The following is a 20470-nucleotide window of genomic DNA, read 5'->3' on the forward strand; positions in this document are numbered from 1 at the left end:
GGAAATAGTTTATGAGGCAGAAATACCCACTTGTGAAATATAAAAATTCTCTTTTATAGTAATGGAGAGTAAGCTCAGAATTTAAACTCATCACTGTTCTTTCCAAAGAACCTTGGTTTGGTTTCCAGCCCCCACATAGTGATGAGCAGCCAACTGTACTTGCAATTGCAAGGGATATGATGCCTCCTTATTGACTCTAAGTGTTCCAACACATACATGGTGCGCATGAAGACAACCAGGCATACATATACAAAGCCACAAACTCTCTTTTCTTCTTTCCTATTTTTATTGATAATATTTATTACATCTCAATTGTTATCCCATCCCTTGTATCCTCCCATTCCTCCTTCTGTCTGCTCTCACCCTATTCCCTTACCCTATGACTGCGACTGAGGGGGACCTCCTCCCCCTGCATCGGATCCTTTGTATCAAGTCTCGTCTTGGTAGCCTGCTATCCTCCTCTAAGTACCACCAGGCCTCCTCATCAAGGTGAGGATGGCAACAAACTCTTAGAATCTAGTAATTTCCTGATAAACATTATCTTCAGACTAGCTACAATTGAGGTAAATTATATTCTGAATATTATACACTTTCTCCATTTTACAGTGTCCCTTGAGGATATATGTATGGTAAGATTAAGCCTCTTGATTAACTGACTGAAATTATGAACAGTGTGTCTGTAATAGCTAGCACATGAGAGTAAGTTAAAAAGCGTTCATTCCTTGGGACTAAAATTTGTAGTCTCATTCTAGTCACACACACACACACACGCTAGGTTGATAAAATTAGTTCTTTCTTAGTTTCTAATTGTCTTCCCTGTGCGTACAAAAAATAAAATCAACACAGATACACTTACCTTGGTGGCTCTGCACAAAGAGCGTCTAAATATGTACATATATATTACGCATACATATTTATATATGATGTGTGTATGTATATATGCATTCATATATATGCATACATATAAGAATTAAAATGGAGTTATCTAAAGCAGGGCGACAAGGACCCTTATTAAACACCACAGGTTAACAAATACATATCCTATTTTCAAGACTGGGCCAGGTTAGAGTTGTTGAGGTACCAGAGACTCTCTAAAGTTACAGGCTACTGCCCACACTGCCTACTGTCTATCTCCTCTCTCTACTAGAATTAGAACAGTGTAGAAACTGAACTTGGTACACATGTGTCCTTGAAAGTAAATATAGGAGTTCGTTTTTCTTTTTGAATGTATTTACTGATTTGGATCCTTAATCACTTACAAAATTTAATTTTACTGATGTCCAGAAAGATATTCACATGTACAGGCTAATTTTTAGGTAGGGGTGTCTGTGAAATCTCTGTGATCAAGGACTGGTTTGTAACCATGAAATTACGCAATTCATTCTTCTTGGAAAATTTACCATATCATACTCTTAGTGTATTTCAAGCAGTACCAAGAAATTTTGTCAATTCAACATTTCCCCCTATGTTAGATAATTCAAATCATTTTCAACCTAGTCATCTGTGAGTAGATAAATAACGAAGAAGCAGGACTGTTAAAATGTGCTTTGGACATTCCCTATGTGCTTTCTACAACCTATAAGGACCAAACCGTTTTGAAAACATGTGTGTCCGAACAAGAACAAAAACAAATCTTAGAATAAAGCCAAGCAAATTAATCTTTTTTCTCTTCATCCGCAAATGACTGAAGAAAAGAAGAAACATGAAAGCAAAGATGCACAATTTTATTTTTCACGACATTATATTGTGGAGAGGAACAAGGACAAGAAGGAGGAAGCTGATAGGAACCATGCAGAACAGAAGGAACTCCTCAGAAAGGACATAAAGGAAATCCTGAAGGAGCTGTTGGCCTTACATGAGGATGCAAGGATGAGGGAACTCCTCAGCAAGGTTATAAAGGACATCCTGGGACCACTCAGGAATGAATTAAGGCAAATCTTTATGGAGCAGGTGGCTCTACTGCTAGAGCCGGTGGAGGAGACACTGCAGGAGCCGAGGAATCAGCAGCACTTACAACTGAAGGAACTTCTCAGAAACAAATTGAAAGAGATGGTTCACGAACAGATTAAACATTACCAGGATACCATTTGTCCTAAAGAAACACCACGACCTAACACTTCCAAAAGAACCTCAGACTTACAGGTAGGTCCCCCTCATTGGAAACACCTGTGCTTCATTACAGGGGAAAGAAACACCCTTGTGCCTGAGTCTGCAGTCAATAGCACAGAAATACCGAAGCTGGCAAAGATCTGGGCGCCAATCCTCCTGCAAAGTGGAACAACTGGTAACTTAGTTCTATGATTTTAACTTTTCTCTGCTGACAGACATAGCAGGCTCCTGAATAAGTGCCAATCCTTAGAAAGAGAACCTCACTTTCATCAATGGTACCTGTGGAGTTAGTGTGTCAGTCTGTTTACTCACTACATGGGCACAAGTAGACAGTAGACTGCATTAGGACTTAAAGTAGCACAGGCAGCCCAAAGATGTGCACAACACTGTCACAGCGTGTAGTCTGAGTGAAACTTGTGTGTGTGTGTTGCCTGCTGCTCGAGTCCTTTGGACAGAGAGTTGTATTTGTTTATCTCTCCTCCCTGGTCTTTTAAAAAACACTTTACACTGATGCAGAGCTATTTCGGTTTAACAGACTTGATCTCTCTGACAGTTTCTGTTCCTATGTTGTGTTAATTTACCTATATCTCACTGAGTAATAGGCATATATGGCTATATTCAACAATTATTGTGCACAAACCTTTTTGAATAGACACCTTCCTCCCATCTGAAATCATATAATTAAGTGTCTCTAGCTGTTGAACACACTCAATAGAACTCTGTGATCTTAATATCTGGTGTGTGGTCTCACACCCTGTTTATATGTACTATTAAGAATAATGTATAATTTTCCCCAAAAAAGTTATTCATGAGAAGAAAAATTTGTTGAACTTGCTAAACTTTTTATAATAGTAAGCTAAATTTTAAATGAAGGAAAAATCCTTGTAGTACTTAAAAGTCATTTATGCTGTTTCTGTGTATAGTTAAGAGAGTCATCAATTTGAGACATAAATATTATTAACTTGAGAAAGATAAATATTGTTTAATAAATACTCCTAAAGAGCAATATTACAAGCTCTTTGAGGAAAGAGGGAGGTGAGCTGATATCTTTACACGTGAAAATTGCTCTTTCATGTTAAAACCCATCTAATTTGTTTTTTGGGATATGTGACACGTTATGACACAGTTTCTTCCAAACAACACTGACACAATGAAGGTCATGTTCATGAGTTTTAGTTCATTGAAGAAGATAAGGCATTTTTAGTTCTTAATCATAGCCTAGTGTTTTAAGACAGAATGAACATATATAAAGAGTTTAACTGTTAAATGTTAAGTGCCTTTTCCTTTCTCTGTGTTTATACCCTGTGACTTCTGAAGAGAGTAATTTCAAAAAACAATCATATCAAAAAATGAACTTCTGCTGGGAAACCAAGCAAATTGACCCTCCATCCTCTATCCTGCAGAGGACATCTCTAGAAGAAGAAATGAAGAAAGACTATGAAGGGGGCCATGACAGTGCCCCTCCATGTTCACAAGAGTCCCTCATGCAAACTGAGGCAGAAACTGTGGGCAGGCAGAGAGACTCCTACTGTGAGCCTATAAAGGAAGGCATCAAAGAAGCATTTTGTGAGTCTTTTGAAAACAATGAATGTGATACAAATTTGAAGAAAGAACTGCCTCATATCGCTAAAGGAAAAAAACAGCTAAAGGTAATTACTTCTAATTTAAAAGCAATGGATTTCTTGTGCAAAGGAAGATGCATCTGTGATCGTCTGTCTACAGAGCTGCAGAGAACATCTAGACTACAGCACTGTAGCCGTGCACATGGTCTGCATTTCCCTGGTCCAAGGACCTTTCCCACTCACCTTGTAGAGCTTCAGTGAAAAATGTTAGGCTGTAATGAATAGGACAAATGTGACGATAAGATCAACACAGTGACTTCTTTTATAGTAGTAATACAGAGAAACAATAATAAAGACCAGTACAAGCTTTACAGTTTAATAAAAGAAACTATTATGTGTTCCAGACAAATAACACCATAACCTTAGATAGTGGATCTTAGGCATCTTCACCAAAAAGGTCATGATTTCCATCATTCAAAGATGGGAATTCTGTGACTTCTAAAAAAGCATTTGATTATAATGGAAACCCATATGTAACCAGGTGACTGGATCCCTTGACTTTACTGCCTCTGGTGTTCTTATTTAAAATATTTCCCTTCACCTTTTTTTCTGTTTCCTCCTCTCTCTACTCTTTAACAATTGGTTCCATGGTGAAAGGAAGAAGCAGCTGTGTGTTTACAGCATTGCTACATGTCTGCCATGATTGGTCAGCATCCTTTCCCTAACCCAGCCCTGGCTTCCGTTGACACAACACAGTTAGGGACTATCATTTGAACCCTTGTTCTGCAGACCACCGTCCTCTGCAGAAACACCCTTGCCTTTTTCCAATAAAGGCTCATTTCACACCAAACACATTCATAATTCAGCATAAGCTTGCATTTTAAGGGTAAATTATAGTTACAAATGTTTTTCTGTTGGAATCCACATGCTCTTGCACAGGCCATGTCCTCCTTTCATACACATGCAGTTGTTTCTTCAAGGCATCTGTCAGATGTTGTCTCCATGCTCATATAGATCAGCTGGTCAACTGCATTGAAACACAGAAGGAGGGGACAACCTGGACTCCAGGCCTCCTCCAAAGCATCTACAGTCACCCTGTTGTAGTTTTAACATGTCTCTCCTTCTGGAGAGAACAGATTCATTGAATGATGTTAGGAATCACACTATAGTATTTTACATATTTGATTATACTGAGGGAACCTGGTAAAGGTCATCAGATACCGTGCTCATTATCTCATGTGCATGTTAGGTCATGTTAGAAGGTGACACAGTGCAGATACCTACATGCATGCAGGACACTGTCATGCTGTCTAATCTAAAGGATACTTTAGTCTGTGTTCTGCTACCACTTAGTCTCCCTTGGGAGGACAGTCTTGTTTGGTTCGCTCCTCTCTTTAAACTCATCAAAGCAATTTGCTTCTGCCCTGAGCTTTTTCTTCATTTAGTTTTGCTCTTTCTTTCCATTTCTGACTCCATGGGTCTCTAATTTACTTACAGCTTTCTATGAAGCAGTTTTCTGTGGCCATTTCCTTCATACATTTCCCCAAACATTTACTACTCCCAGCCTCTTCTCTTAGAAGAAGCAAATTCATTTTGTAATATATGATTGGTGAATGTAAACTATACATTATATCTGTTAACTGTATACTATATTGTATGTAATATAAAGCAAAATTGTTTTGGTTTTCGATGTTGATTTGGTGATGTGGGTCCTGAAGAACTTAGACTTGCCTACTACCTACTTATTTATAAACAGAAAAAGGGATTGACTGCACTGTAAGGGATCAGCATTTTTAGGTAAAGTAAGGCAATATCTTTCACATGAGGTGTCCTTTGTGATGTGAAAATCAAGTTAACTTAGGTTTTAGAATATTTAACAACTAAAGTAATTTTATTTTAAACACTGTAATCAATACTAAATTTAAAATGCTGGTTCATGTATTTTTCTTACACTAGATGAAAATAAATTGTTTTCACTTTTTATTAATAGCTAGTGATGGTATGAGCAGCAGAACACTTATGAAGTTCTTCAACTGATAACTATTAAGTAGGGGCTCCTTTTCCTTCATACATACACTACAATATGTAGGGACAGAGTCATTTAAAAAACATCTCCCCAACATGAAATAATGTATCTTCTCATTTTCAGAAAATACATGAAAAACATAAACTAAAGAAGACACATGACGCCAAGTCCGGACAGTCAGAGAAGCCTGCTGCCAAGACAGCACAGGAAGTAGAGCAGGAAGACAGAGAATCACAGTGTGCGAATCTCAAGAAAACCATTAAAAAGGATTTCAAGGAGAAAATTTGTGAAGTGATTGGAAAACATGAAAATACTGTTTGTCCCAAGGAAGAAAGTCAACTTCATATCTCTAAGGAAAAGACAAGATCAAAGGTAATGCTAATAAAAAAAAAAGCACACCTTATTTGAGGGCAAAATGCATCTGCTCGCCCTTGTCTGTAGTGCTAGAGAGTGCCCAGGACACAGCTTTGTGCATGGCCTGCATCTCATTCACACCCACATTCACAGCTGCATTCTTCTTACTTATGCTTAAAACGGTAAGTGAAAATAGACTATGAATATAAAAAACAAAAGTTTACAAGCTGTTTATACAATTGAGGGAAATACTTATAAAATAAACATCAACAATGACAATGGCCACGATGAGAAAAGATTTAGAGAGTAGTTACACTGGAAATGAAAGGAACTAACATGCCTGACATGAAGGTGAGTACATTAGAAACCACAAAATAATCACCTAGCTAGAAATTCCATATTGGCTATGTCCAAGGTGTAGTAAACCAAAAAAGCAATGGTTTCCATAACTCAAAGACTGGGAAGCAGCGTGTAATTCTACTGGAAAGCCCTGCAACACTTCATAACTGAATCCATGGCTCTTCTGCCTCGGCACTTTCACATCCTATAGTTCACAATTCTGTGTAGATGTGCATTTTACTATACATTTACAGATACATAGATCTTTGTATTGATGTCATCTTTCTACGTAAGGCCAACTCCCTCTACTCTAGTGATTTGGTTCTTTATTCCAAGTCCTCTGAGTCCTACAAATTTCACACATCAAAGTAAAGACAATGCTCTTACTTTTGTCTGGCTATTACTTAATCCCGTCAGCTCTTGTCTCCATCTTTTCAATAACATCATATATCATAAAATAACATCATACAAATTATTTTGAAATACTGAACCATAGCTAGTCATCAATAGCTCTAACTATTCTGCATAACCCAGCCACCAGGTTCTGTGCTTGTATCCTGTCTTTATTGATGAGGAATACATATTTCTAAAATTTATTTAATTTAATGGTTGAGAATGTTATATATGCAAATAATGAAATTTGATCAGATCTAACCACACTTTAGTATCCCCTCCAAATCTTCCTTGTTTGCCACCAAATCTATTTTTTTCCCAAAAGCATGTTTTCTTTACAAAAAACAATCAGGACACTTAGTGTGCAGCGAGTAGGAAAATGACGGGGTCATGTGCAACTTCACAGGGCTTTATTCCTGAAGGAAACTGACTCCTCTTCCCTCATCAGCTATAAGTAACATAAAGCGCCTCACCTAAGTGTGGGACTTCATGAGCATAGCCTTCAATATTGTTGTAATGTTGATTGACCTGATGGTGTGAATGTCTTAGGCATGTGGTCATAGTTACTGTGAGTTCCTCTGTGCAACAGCCCTGTCATAGGCGTCAAAAACTCTTTTTTGTTGTTGTTGCTCTTTCTGGACAGCTGCTGCCAGTGGCTCTTACACTATTTCCTTCCCTTTATTCTAATATGCTCTATAGACCCATAGATTTCAGACTGTGATATAGAGAGCTGTGTAATGGAGAGGGGAGCACTCCATAGAAATTTATCCTATGTATACTGACAAATTGGTGTCGTGAGTTTTTGAAAAGTGTTCTGTAGGTTAAGGAAAATCATCTCTGGTGGTGGTTGAGAGATGCACTACACAATGTGCCTAAGGGTAAAAGTTAGGCAACAGTGTAATAGTATTTCCATATAGGAGGATGATAATAGTAGGATATCCCCTAGGGACTATGCTCTACTCTGCCATGAGTGGTTGGCTCAGTCATCACAACGAGCTATGAATGCTTGTGTAACATTTCATTCCAACTTTTTATTATATATTTGTTGCTTTTGCATATAAATTTATATTTAACAGGTATACAATAAACTACAGCCAGCAAGAAGGACCATGAAACAATTAGGAATTATAGAAATATTACATTCATAGTATTTTTCAACCTGGCAGTAAACATCTTTCCTTTCTTCATGAGTCTACAACTCTGAATGCCAATCGGTATTTGTTGAATCCATCCCTATCAACTTCAAATTCTCTATCTAGACCTAAATACATCTTAAATCCTTAGCAAATAAGATTAATTGTAAAACTAAACTATCTGCCTGTAACCCCATAGGAACTAGAGAAGGAATAAAATGAATTATGTGAATAAATAGGAAGTATAAGTTAGCAGTATCCAAATTGAGAAAATGACAGAGGCTGTTCACTGCCTAGACAGTCACCCAAACTCCCAATAACATTGGAGCATCATCTTTAGCCTTCTGGCCCATTTTATCTGGAAGATGTATTTGTGAAGCAGGAACGTTGTGGACTTGCTTACCATGTCTTAGCAGTGTTTGGGCACTGAATCTGCCTCCAGGCAAGCTTGCCCACTTTTAGTCTGAATTCTGTCTGTGGTAGAAAGGAGAACATTTTTCCCAGTGGCTGGTTTGCCACATTTGAAGCCATCTCCATAGGAGGTTCTTTGATGTTCATCAACTTCTCTGAGGAAGGCTAGGTGTTGTGTTATTCTCAAAGGATCCTTAGGATCATAGAAACATCTTTAAATGCCATATTGTATAGATCTCTGGGGTTTTGGAGGTTCTTATCCAACTGTACCTTATCTATCTATAGAATTGTATCTGTTGGTCAAAGCTAGGGTGTGTACTCTTGTGAAGAAAATAGACTAGTAATTGATATGTCCATGAGTTGATCAACTAACAATTAACTTGTATTACTTAATCATCCTAAACAGTCTGCAATAGCACCTTCACAGTATTGGAAATAAACCTTGTGTTATAATTGAGGTTTATGGGTACACTAACTCCTATTAGAGCTGAAAATATTTAAATCCATGTAAAGAAGAATTGTGAATTTGAATTCAATATCAGTTAAAGTTGCAGAACCCGCATCAATGAGAGTTTCTAGTCATAGTTAAGGAATTTAACCATGTGCTTTTTCAGCCAGTGTTACAGACTTTTACCCTGTTGGTGAGGCGTACATGTGTGTCGGTGTGCAAAGAACCCAATCTTACTTCTTTATATCACTTACTTTGCCTCTATAAGTACTTATAGACACTTTGTTGTAGACCATGACAAAGACATTACTGTTTACAAGATTATTAGTACTTACTTGAATTGAGGTTGTCTGAATTGTTGATAGTATTCCTTAGAAACATAAGTTTAGGATTCAGGATGTCACTCAGCTTTAGAGAACTTTGCCCATGAACATGAAATGTGTCTTGAAGTCCTCCCTCTACAACAAAGTCCTACTGAATGTGTACTATAAAAGTTCTATTTCCACATCAATATTTGTAAGCTTAATTAGGGGAATACTGGCTACAGTTCAGGATGCTATACCTAGTGTCAACGAAATGTAAAACACAAAGGATTTGTCATAACTTCCAGCTAAACTTGATCTTTACAATATATTTATATTGTAAGTTAGTCTTACTCTGTATATGTTTTTGTAACCCATTTGTTTATTGTCTCTAAATGATACATGAACCTTCACATTAAATATTTCTTTGTTAGAAATAGTAATGTGAGGAAGGTGTCAGTAACAGACATCAAGTTAAGTGGAAATAAAGAGATCAGTCACTGGGGTTAGAGATGTAGTTTCGTCTTACCAGACATTCAGGCCAATTTTAGAGAATTCCTTCTGCCACATGGTCTGCAGGTATTTTCTATGTCTATACTGAGCGATATAAAAGGAGCAGATATTCATCACAGTGATTCTTAATATACTTTGTAGACTCTAAATTTTCAGTTGCGGTGAGAAGACACCATGGCCAAGCCAACTTCTCTGGGAAAGCATAAGATTTGCGGATTGTTTACAGTTTCCATGGCTCGTGCCTGGGACTGCAGCAGCAAGTAAGCAAGCATGGTACTGAAGCACCTGCTGAGAGATTGCATCTGATCCAGAAGCATGAGGCAGAGATGGATTTGGGAGGACAGTCAGTGACACACCTCCTTGAACAAGGCCAGGCCTCTGAATCATTAGCAAAAAAGACCAACTAAGCATAGACCAAGCATTCAAAATTCTGATCCTACTGGTCTCATTCATTCAAACTTCTGATTATATTTCCACATATCAAATAGGTATTGTTATGGAAGTTATATACAATACAGTCAGTGCAACTAGACCATGAAAGACCTGCACTCTATGCACCATATTTTTGCTAGTATCCTGTAAAATAAGAGGACCAAAAAATAATTTAATCAGGTACAAGTAAACATAAGAGTCATCAGGTTGAATCAGTCAGAGTAACCGTTCACTCCCTCACCCCCAGAAAATCACTCCATAAGAAAAAGTAAAGAAAAATCACAATGTTGAATGCACATCTTTACAGCCTCGGTCTTCTATGAACGAGATGAGGCAACAATACCCGAGCAGAGAGAACTGCAGCATGAACTTCGTAGACAGCACATCAGAAAAGACTCAAAGGAGATTGTTCGTGAACAACTTGAAAATTCTGAAAATGTTATTTTTCCTGAAAAACAACCCCCATCTGATGGCTCGAGAACAGCAATAAATGTAAAGGTAATCCCACCATGGTAAAAAAAAAAGTAAGATTTTTTAGTGTAAGATATGAGATGTTTCTGGAGAGCCTCCCTCTGCAAAGCTGTTTATTATTCAAGACAAAAGGAACCCAGCCTTATCAATGTTCCTGCATTTTTATTACATTCTTCATCACAGAAGTTCCTTTGCCGGTGATCTTCTTTTTTTTATTATTATTATTATCAATTTACTCATATTACATCTCAGGTGTTAGCGCATCCCTTGTATCCTCCCATTCCTCCCTCCTTCCTGCTTCCCCCCTACTCCCCTCGCCTATGTCTGTGACTGAGGGGTACCTCCTCCCCCTTTATATGCTCATAGGGTATCAAGTCTCTTCTTGGTGACCAATTATCATTCCTCTGAGTGCCACCAGGCATCCCCATCCAAGGGACATGGTCAAATATAAGACACCAGAGTTCGTGTGAAAGTCATATCTCCTTGTCCATTTAACGGTGGAGAATGTCCTGTCCATCAGCTGATCTGGGTAGGGATTCGCAGTTTAGTGCCTATATTTTCCTTGGCTGGTGCCATAGTTTGAAGAGGACCCTAGGGCCCAGACCAGCCTGTAGTTTTCCAGGACCCTCTGGATCCTTCTATTTCCTCATTCTCCCAGGCTTCTCACACCTAAAGTCTCAATAGGATGTCCTCCTCTCTGACCCACTTTCCTGGTAGATAAAGTTTTTCATGGAGACGTACCCCTTGGACTAATGTCTTGATATAAGTGAGTATATACCATTTAACTCTTTTTACTTCTGGGTGAACTCACACATTATGACAATATCTGGTTCAATCCACTTGTCCACAAATTCCTGTGTACGGACTCGTATTATGAGCAAGGTGTCAGTAAAGGACATCAAGTTAAGTGGAAGTAAATAGATCAGTCACTGGGGTTAGAGATGTAGTTTCCTATTACCAATCATCAGGCCAATTGTAGAGAATTCCTTCAGCCACATGGTCTCCAGGTGTCTTCAGTGTCTATACTGAGAGATGTAAAAGGAGCAGAAATTCAACACAGTGATTCTTAATATACTTTATAGACTCAGAATTGTCTGTTGCTGTGAGAAGACACCAGGGCCAACTTGTCAGGGAAAGCATTTGAATTGCGGATGGCATACAGTTTCCATAGCTCATGCCTCGGACCTCAGCAACAAGTAGGCAGGCAGGGTACTGAAGCAGCAGCTGAGAAATAGCATCTGATCCAGAAGCATGAGGCAGAGTTGGATTTGGGAAGACTGTCAGTGACACACCTCCTTGTACAAGGCCATGCCTCTCAATCCAGAGCAAAAAAGACTGATCAAGCATGGACAAAGTATTGTAAATTATAAGCCTATTGGTCTCATTCATTCAAACTTCTGATGATATTTCCACATATCAAATAGATATTGTTATGGAAGTTATAAACAGTACACTCAGTGCAACTAGACCATGGAAGACCTGCACTCTATACACCATTTTTTTTGCTAGTATCCTGTAAAATAAGAGGACCAAAAAATAATTTAATCAGGTACAAGTAAACATAAGAGTCATGAGGTTGAATCAGTCGGAGTAACCGTTCACTCTATCACCTACAGAAAATCACTCCAGAAGAAATAATAAAGAAGAAACGCAATGTTGAATGCACCTCTTTACAAACTCGGTCTTCTATGAAACCAGATGAGGCAACAATACCCGAGCAGAGAGAACTGCAGCATGAACTTCGTAGAGAGCACATCAGAAAAGACTCAGAGGAGATTGTTCGTGAACAACTTGAGAATTCCGAAAATATCATTTCTCCTGAGAAAGAACCCCCATCTGATGGCTCGAGAAGAGCAATAAATGTAAAGGTAATCCCACCATGTTGAAAAGTAAGATTTTTTAGTGTAAGATATGAGATGTTTCTGGAGGTCCTCCCTCTGCAAAGCAGTTTATTGTTCAAGACAAAAGGAACCTAGCCTTGTAAATGTTCCTGCATTTTTCTTACATTCTTCATCACAGAAGTTCCTTTGCCAGCGATCTTCTTTTCTTTGGTTTATTGTTGTTAATTTACTCATATTACATCTCAAGTGTTAGCTCATCCCTTGTATCCTCCCATTCTTCCCTCCCTCTTGCTTCCCCCCTACTCCCATCCCCTATATCTGTGACTGAGGGGAACATTCTCCCCCTGTATATGCTCATAGGGTATCAAGTCTCTTCTTGGTGACCTGTTATCCTTCCTCTGAGTGCCACCAGCATCCCCATCCAAAGGACATGGTCAAATATAAGACACCAGAGTTCGTGTGAAAGTCATATCTCCTTGTCCATTTAACGGTGGAGAATGTCCTGTCCATCAGCTGATCTGGGTAGGGATTCGCAGTTTAGTGCCTATATTTTCCATGGCTGGTTCCATAATTTGAGTAGGACCCCAGTGCCCAGCCCAGCCTGTAGTTTTCCAGGACCCTCTATATCCTTCTATTTCCTCATTCTTTCAGGCTTCTCACACCTCAAACCTCAATAGGATGTCCTCCCCTCGGACCCACTTCCCTTTAGGTAAAGTTTTTCATGGGGTCGTACCCCTTGGACTAGTGTCTCTCTATAAGTGAGTATATACCATTTAACTCTTTTTGCTTCTGGGTGAACTCATTCATTATGATAATTTCTAGTTCAATTCATTTGTCCACAAATTCCTGTGTACGGACTAGTATTATGAGCAAGGTGTCAGTAACAGACAACAAGTTAAGTGGAAGTAAAAAGATCAGTCACTGGGGTTAGAGATGTAGTTTCCTATTACCAGTCATTCAGGCCAATTGTAGAGAATTCCTTCTGCCACATGGTCTCCAGGTGTCTTCAGTGTCTATACTGAGAGATGTAAAAGGAGCAGAAATTCAGCACAGTTATTCTTAATATACTTTATAGACTCAGAATTTTCAGTGGCTGTGAGAGGACACCAGGGCCAACTTGTCAGGGAAAGCATTAGAATTGCGGATGGCGTACAGTTTCCATAGGTCGTGCCTGGGACCTCAGCAGCAAGTAGGAAGGCATGGTACTGAAGCAGCAGCTGAGAAATTGCATCTGATCCAGAAGCATGAGGCAGAGTTGGATTTGGGAGGACAGTCAGTGACACACCTCCTTGAACAAGGCCTGCCTCTCAATCCTTACCAAAAAAACAATGACCATGTATGGACAACGTATTCAAAATTATGAGCATTCTGGGCTTCTTCATTCAAACTGCTGATGATATTTCCACATATCAAATAGATATTGTTATGGAAGTTATAAACTTTACACTCAGTGCAACTAGACCATGGAAGACCTGCCCTCTATGCACCATTTTTTGCTAGTATCCTATAAAATAAGAGGACCAAAAAAAATAATTTAATCAGGTACAAGTAAACATAAAAGTTATGAGGTTGAATCAGTCGGAGTAACCATTCACTCCCTCACCTACAGAAAATCACTCCAGAAGAAAAAATAATGAAGAAACGCAATGTTAAATGCCCATGTTTACAGCCTCGGTCTTCTATGAAACGAGATGAGGCAACACTGGGTGAACAGACAGAACTGGAGCATGAACTTCGTAGAGAGCACATCAGAAAAGACTCAAAGGAGATTGTTCATGAACAACATGAGAATTCTGAAAATGTTATTTCTCCTGAAAAAGAACCCCCATCTGATGGCTCGAGAAGAGCAATAAATGTAAAGGTAATCCCACCATGTTAAAAAGTAAGACTTTTTAGTGTAAGATATGAGATGTTTCTGGAGGGCCTCCCTCTGCAAAGCTGTTTATTGTTCAAGACAAAAGGAACCCAGCCTTATAAATGTTCCTGCATTTTTCTTACATTTTTCATCACAGAAGTTCCTTGGCCAGCGAGCTTCTTTTTTTTTTATATATATCAATACTCATATTACATCTCAGGTGTTAGCCCATCCCTTGTATCCTCCCATTCCTCCCTCCCTCCTGCTTCCTTCCCCTACTCCCCTCCACTATGTCTGTGACTGAGGGGGACCTCCTCCCCCTGTATATGCTCATACGGTATCAAGTCTCTTCTTGGTGACCTATTATCATTCCTCTGAGTGCCACCAGGCATCCCCATCCAAGGGACATGGTCAAATATGGGGCACCAGAGTTTGTGTGAAAGTCATATCTCCTTGTCCACTTAATGGTGGAGAATGTCCTGTCCATCGGCTAGTCTGGGTAGGGGTTTGAAGTTTACTGCCTATATTTTCTTTGGCTGGTGCCATAGTCTGTGGAGGATGCCAGGGCCCAAACCAGCCTGTAGTTTTCCAGGACCCTCTGGGTCCATCTATTTCCTCATTCTCCCAGGCTTCTCACACCTAAAGTCTCAATAGGATGTCCTCCTCTCTGACCCACTTTCCTGGTAGATAAAATTTTTCATGGGGTCGTACCCCGTGGACTAGTGTCTCGATATAAGTGAGTATATACCATTTAACTCTTTTTGCCTCTGGGTGAACTCATTCATTATGACAATTTCTGGTTCAATCCATTTATCCACAACCTCCTGGGTACGGACTAGTATTCTGAGCAAGGTGTCAGTAACAGGCATCAAGTTAAGTGGAAGTAAAAAGATCAGTCACTGGGGTTAGAGATGTAGTTTCCTATTACCAGTCATTCAGGCCAATTGTAGAGAATTCCTTCTGCCACATGGTCTCCAGGTGTCTTCAGTGTCTATACTGAGAGATGTAAAAGGAGCAGAAATTCAACACAGTGATTCTTAATTTACTTTATAGACTCAGAATTTTCAGTGGCTGTGAGAGGACACCAGGGCCAACTTGTCAGGTAAAGCATTTGAATTGCAGATTGCATACAGTTTCCATGGCTCTTGCCTGGGACCTCAGCAGCAAGTAGGCAGGCAGGGTACTGAAGCAGCAGCTGAGAGACTGTATCTGATCCAGGAGCAAGTGGCAGAGTTGGATTTGGGAGGACGGTCAGTGACACACCTCCTGGAACAAGGCCATGCCTCTCAACCTTAATAAAAAAGACTGACCAAGCATGGACAAAGTATTCTACATTATGAGCCTACTGGTCTCATTTATTCAAACTTCTGATGATATTTCCACATATCAAATAGATATTATTATGGAAGTTATAAACAGTACACTCAGTGCAACTAGACCATTGAAGACCTGCACTATATGCACCATTTTTTGCTAGTATCCTGTAAAATAAGAGGACCAAAAAATAATTTAATCAGGTACAAGTAAGCATAATAGTCATGAGGTTGAATCAGTCGGAGTAACTGTTCACTCCTTCACCTACAGAAAATCACTCCAGAAGAAAAAATAAAGAAGAAATGCAATGTTGAATGCACATCTTTACAGCCTTGGTCTTCTATGAATCAAGATGAGGCAACAATACATGAGCAGAGAGAACTGCAGCATGAACTTCATAGAGAGCACATCAGAAAAGACTCAAAGGAGATTGTTCATGGACAACTTGAGAATTCTGAAAATATCATTTCTCCTGAAAAAGAACCCCCATCTGAAGGCTCGAGAAGAGCAATAAATGTAAAGGTAATCCCACCATTGGAAAGTAAGATTTTCTTAGTTTAAGATATGAGATGTTTCTGGAGAGACTCCCTCCGCAAAGCTTTTTATTGTTCAAGACAAAAGCAACCCAGCTTTATCAATATTCCTGCGTTTTTCTTACAGTCTTCATCACAGAAGTTCCTTTGCCAGCGCTCTTCTAAGTAATAACTTAAAGTTGTCTCTTGAACACATTAGAGGTTTTACGCACATGTAGTACGTATACTTCTTTGTGTTACTTTCCGTTCCCACCCATGCTCCTTAAGGTATTTTCTTCTATCTCCTCTATGCTGCATTGTTAGATGATGCTTGATAAGTTTTAGAATGTGTGAGGTTTTCATTGAAGTGACATATTGCGTCAGCACATTCGACATTGAAGGAAAAAGTAGGCTGTTATGTATCAAGTCCCGCTGTGTTGTATAGAATGAGGAAGGCCTATCCACATTATTTGCTCTCAAATGGATATGAAGCTTTGCACCTTCCAAATAGCATTACATTGTTTTCAGAACATTCTCTTGCTTAATTATCTAATTAATTTAGTGGGTATTCTGAGTATCCTTTGTAAACCAGCATTATGGAACCATCTCTTCTATTTGTCACACTCGGATACATCCCTTAAGATGTTTAAATAAAAACTTTAGACTTTTGTCATATTACTCCTAGTGAAAGTAGTCAATGGTTGTATTAGTAACATTCTACTGTTTGCATAAAACATCATGATCAAGGCAGCTTATAGAGAGAAGTGTTTGTTTGGGGCAAGGCTTATGGTTCCAAAGGGACACCTACAGTTTCATCACCAACATGGCCTCATGCCGACAGGCAATGGGCTGCAGAAGCTGAGAGCTCATATCCTTATTCACAAACCGGAAGCAGATAGCTCTGTGGAAATTGCACATGGCTTTGGAAAACTCAAAGCCTACCTGCAGTGAAACATCTCCTCCAACAAGGACACACCTCCTACTTCTTCCCAAAAATAGCTCCATCCAATAGGGACCAAGCATTCCAATCTATGTGAGTATGGGAGCTGTTCTCCTTTGAGCTGCCACAGTGGTGCTGGAACACACCAGCACTCACACATGAGACAGTTATGGTTAAGTAGTGAGAGGCTGGAAAGCATCTTCAGAGTCTGTACATGCAGCTCAGCAGCTCCCTCTGCTTAGGGTAATTGCACACTTTTTCATGCATTTCAGAATTCACCTTCATTTTTTTGCTATCCCAGTATCCCAGTGGGCCATTTTGAAAGTCAATGGATAAAGGACTGATGCAGTACAGAGGAGAAAGACTTCTCTCCCCTTTTGAGGATTCTGTAAACTCTGGACCATGTCCTTAAGCAGAACAGAAGCAGAGGTTATAGGATATCAGTCGCTGTAATGACTAAATTACACTGAGCCACAAGTATTTTGGGACTGACATCAAGAGTGACATTAACAAAAAAACATGCTAAAGTGAATGGAAATCATAAAATTAATGAACTGTAACATCTCTTTATTTCTTGAAAGGTTGAAGAGAAGTCGACTCATCTGTATGAACCCCATTTAAGATCCTTTCAGCGTAGACTTCCTGCCTTGAGGGCTACTGGACACAGGAAGATAGCTCCTGCTGCCTCTACTGGTGATGCAGGTGACACAGATACCATGGACAAGGCTCAAAAGCCTGAATTGGTTTGCCCAGTTGATTTAAACCTTTGCACTGAGCATGAAAGGGGCCAGCCACACACTGACTGTGAGCCTGCTGCTGGTCACCTCACAGCTGACACCGTGGATCCTGCTCACAGTGCTGACCTGGCTCTTGACTCTCATCTTCTTGCTCAAGGCAATGGTAACAGGATCAGCACTTGTGCTGAATCTGCTGCTCTTTGTGGTCCCCAAGCCACTGAGGACCCTGCTAGTGATGCTGACCTAGCTGTTGATGCTGCACATTCAACTGACCTCTCCAGAAAAAGCATGGGCACCAGCACCACCCTTGATCCCGCTGGAGGCACAGGGTTCACCACTCTTCATGTTAATGACACAGAGCTGGATTCTGAGCTTCCTGCTGTCTCCATCTGAGGACATGAGCTATATACAGAATTCCACACAGATTCTCATCATTATCAGCTTAAAACACCTGTCTTGACCTAAAAACATCTTAACTCCTAAACAACTAAGCTTAATTGTGAAACTAAACTATTTGGTTTAGTCTTCAAGAAGTTTAGAGGCACCAAGATAGAAAAGATGTTTTCTTCAAGGCTGTCAAATAGAAATAGCCAAAACATTAAGAGAGTAACATTTATAATCCCTAAGTGTGTCATGGTTCTTCCTGCTATAGGCAGGTTATTGTATATAACTCTAATAAAAGATACATATGTAAAAAATTTAAATGTCTAATATTTATGAGAAAAAAACTTCCCTTGACCTAGAGCTTTTTTATTGTCAATAAATGTTCAGTAATGGCTTCCATAAACACATCACTTAAAAGGTACTTGTGCACATTCACTCTTCATTTTTTACAACAACACCAGATATGTAGACATTACCCTGCTCAGCTTCCAAATGATGCTATGGAAACTTAGAAAGAATGAAAACCCTTCCTCCCGATTATATATATGATAAAACTTAGAGACCAGATATCAACATAGATGTACATGAAGTAAAACACTATGTACTTTGTTTCCTTTTGATTTTGTCATAGTTGTTTTTAATTCTTTCATACATTACATTCTCACTGAAGTATACCCTCCTTTCACCCCATCCCAGTCTAACCCTCACGTCTCCCCGAGATCCCTACTTTTCCTTGCAGTATCCTTCCTGTGGCTTCTTCCTACTTTTCCCTTCAGAAAAAAACAGGCCTGCCGTGGATATCAACAGAACACTCCATAACAAGGGAAATTTAGATTAGGTTTAAACACCAAACTCCAGGCTTGATGAGGCAACTCAATAGGAGAAAAAGTGTGCCAAGAGAGATCAAAAAGTCAGAAATAGGCAGTAGTAAGAGTAACCATGGAGGTGTGCCAGCAAGCTAACTGCAGCAATTGTAATCCACTCACTCTTATCTTCCTGTTCCCACTGTCCCCTTTTCATTTTGTTACCCTCCCCGTAACCTCTGACATGCGGAGTCTTCCTACTACACCATCTGACCACAGCCTATGTGGTCTCCTCTGGATAGCCTGCATCCCCATCCTAGGTGTTTCCTACAGGACCTCTCTCCTAAGGGACAGTGATCAAATCGAGGGCACCAGAGCTCTTGTCAGAGGCAGTACCCTGCTCCAGGCCTCCCCATGTGGAAAATGAGATGTCCATTGTCTACTTCTGATTAGTGGGTCTTGGTTCTTTGCTTGCCATGTCTCTGGTTGGTGCATCAGTTAGTCAAGGGAGCCCTGTGTCTGGATCCACCAGCATAAGTATTTTCATGGAAGTTTTATGGTGCATTGCAGCCAAACACTTCCCTCAAGGAGGTAAACTGGTCTTCACAGTGATTGGCTATCCCAGAGCTCATGTCCAAATCCCAATGATCCTAACGCCATTGGTCAACAGAATGTATGAAAGGCTTATTTCTACAAAATGAAGTAGAAGTCCTCCTCAATGTTGGTCTCTGAAGTCTTGTTTCCAGTGTTGGCACCTCTGTTACCCTCACTCACTCTTGGGCCCTGATGCCCACAATAAAAGTTCTTGGCACTCATAGTAGGATTTAATCCTATTAAATTATCTTCTTGCCCTGGTTTCAAAGAACAGCACATACTGTGTACTCATCATTTTTTAAGACAAAGTGTAACATCGTTCATTAAGGGAAAATTAAAACTTTCCCCGTTTTATTCTAAACAAAAACAAGGAAAAAACAAATGCTTCTATATCATACAAAAGGTCACTATTTGTATTAAATGATAAGAGGGAAATTTGGAAATTTTTCCTTTAAGCAAAAGAAAAACAAACAAAAACCAAATATATATGCTATCGTCTTATTAAAGGATAATGTTGAGTCTAAGTGTATTTCCTGGTAATAAAGAGTAATACATGTTAGCCAAGTTATTTACACTTAAAACCAAAAGTAGCAACTTTCAGTAGGTCTCCCATTGCTCAGCACCTGAGACTGTATTCAGTTACATATCGCTGGGCTTCCTAGGCAAACAAGGAATAGAAATGTGTCTGAAGTATTTACCAGCAAGACTCTGAGGGGTTTGACACTTAAATTATATCATCAGCAATTTAAAAGAATTGTAAAAATCTGTTTCTAATACAAAAGTTTCAATAAGGGACAAGACGTGTGTGTGTGTGTGTGTGTGTGTGTGTGTGTGTGTGTGTGTGTGTGTGACATATATGTAAACATATATTATTTTTAATAAAAACTATCACTTAAACACAGCTCAAATCAATGTCATACACAGCTTGGTTTGATCTCTTAAATGTACCCAAGAAGCTGGAATCATAGATTGATTCCATGTCTAGATACTGCAGCTT

The 20470-nt window shown here is 39.4% G+C and overlaps 1 protein-coding gene across 1 annotated transcript; it reads left to right on the forward strand.

Moving 5' to 3' along the window:
- Nucleotides 1-1680: 1680 nt before the first annotated feature.
- Nucleotides 1681-19194, forward strand: LOC311608052 (uncharacterized protein; the record flags this gene model as incomplete). The annotated part of the gene is made up of 5 exons (XM_084800337.1): nt 1681-2142; nt 3513-3758; nt 5821-6069; nt 15774-16025; nt 17537-19194. 5 exons carry the CDS (start codon nt 1681-1683, stop codon nt 18083-18085), a joined length of 1758 nt encoding a protein of 585 aa, XP_084656463.1. The 3' UTR covers nt 18086-19194.
- Nucleotides 19195-20470: the final 1276 nt, after the last annotated feature.

This window comes from Acomys minous (genome assembly GCF_964271855.1).
Source record: "Acomys minous genome assembly, chromosome: 11".
Taxonomy (NCBI): Eukaryota; Metazoa; Chordata; class Mammalia; order Rodentia; family Muridae; genus Acomys; species Acomys minous.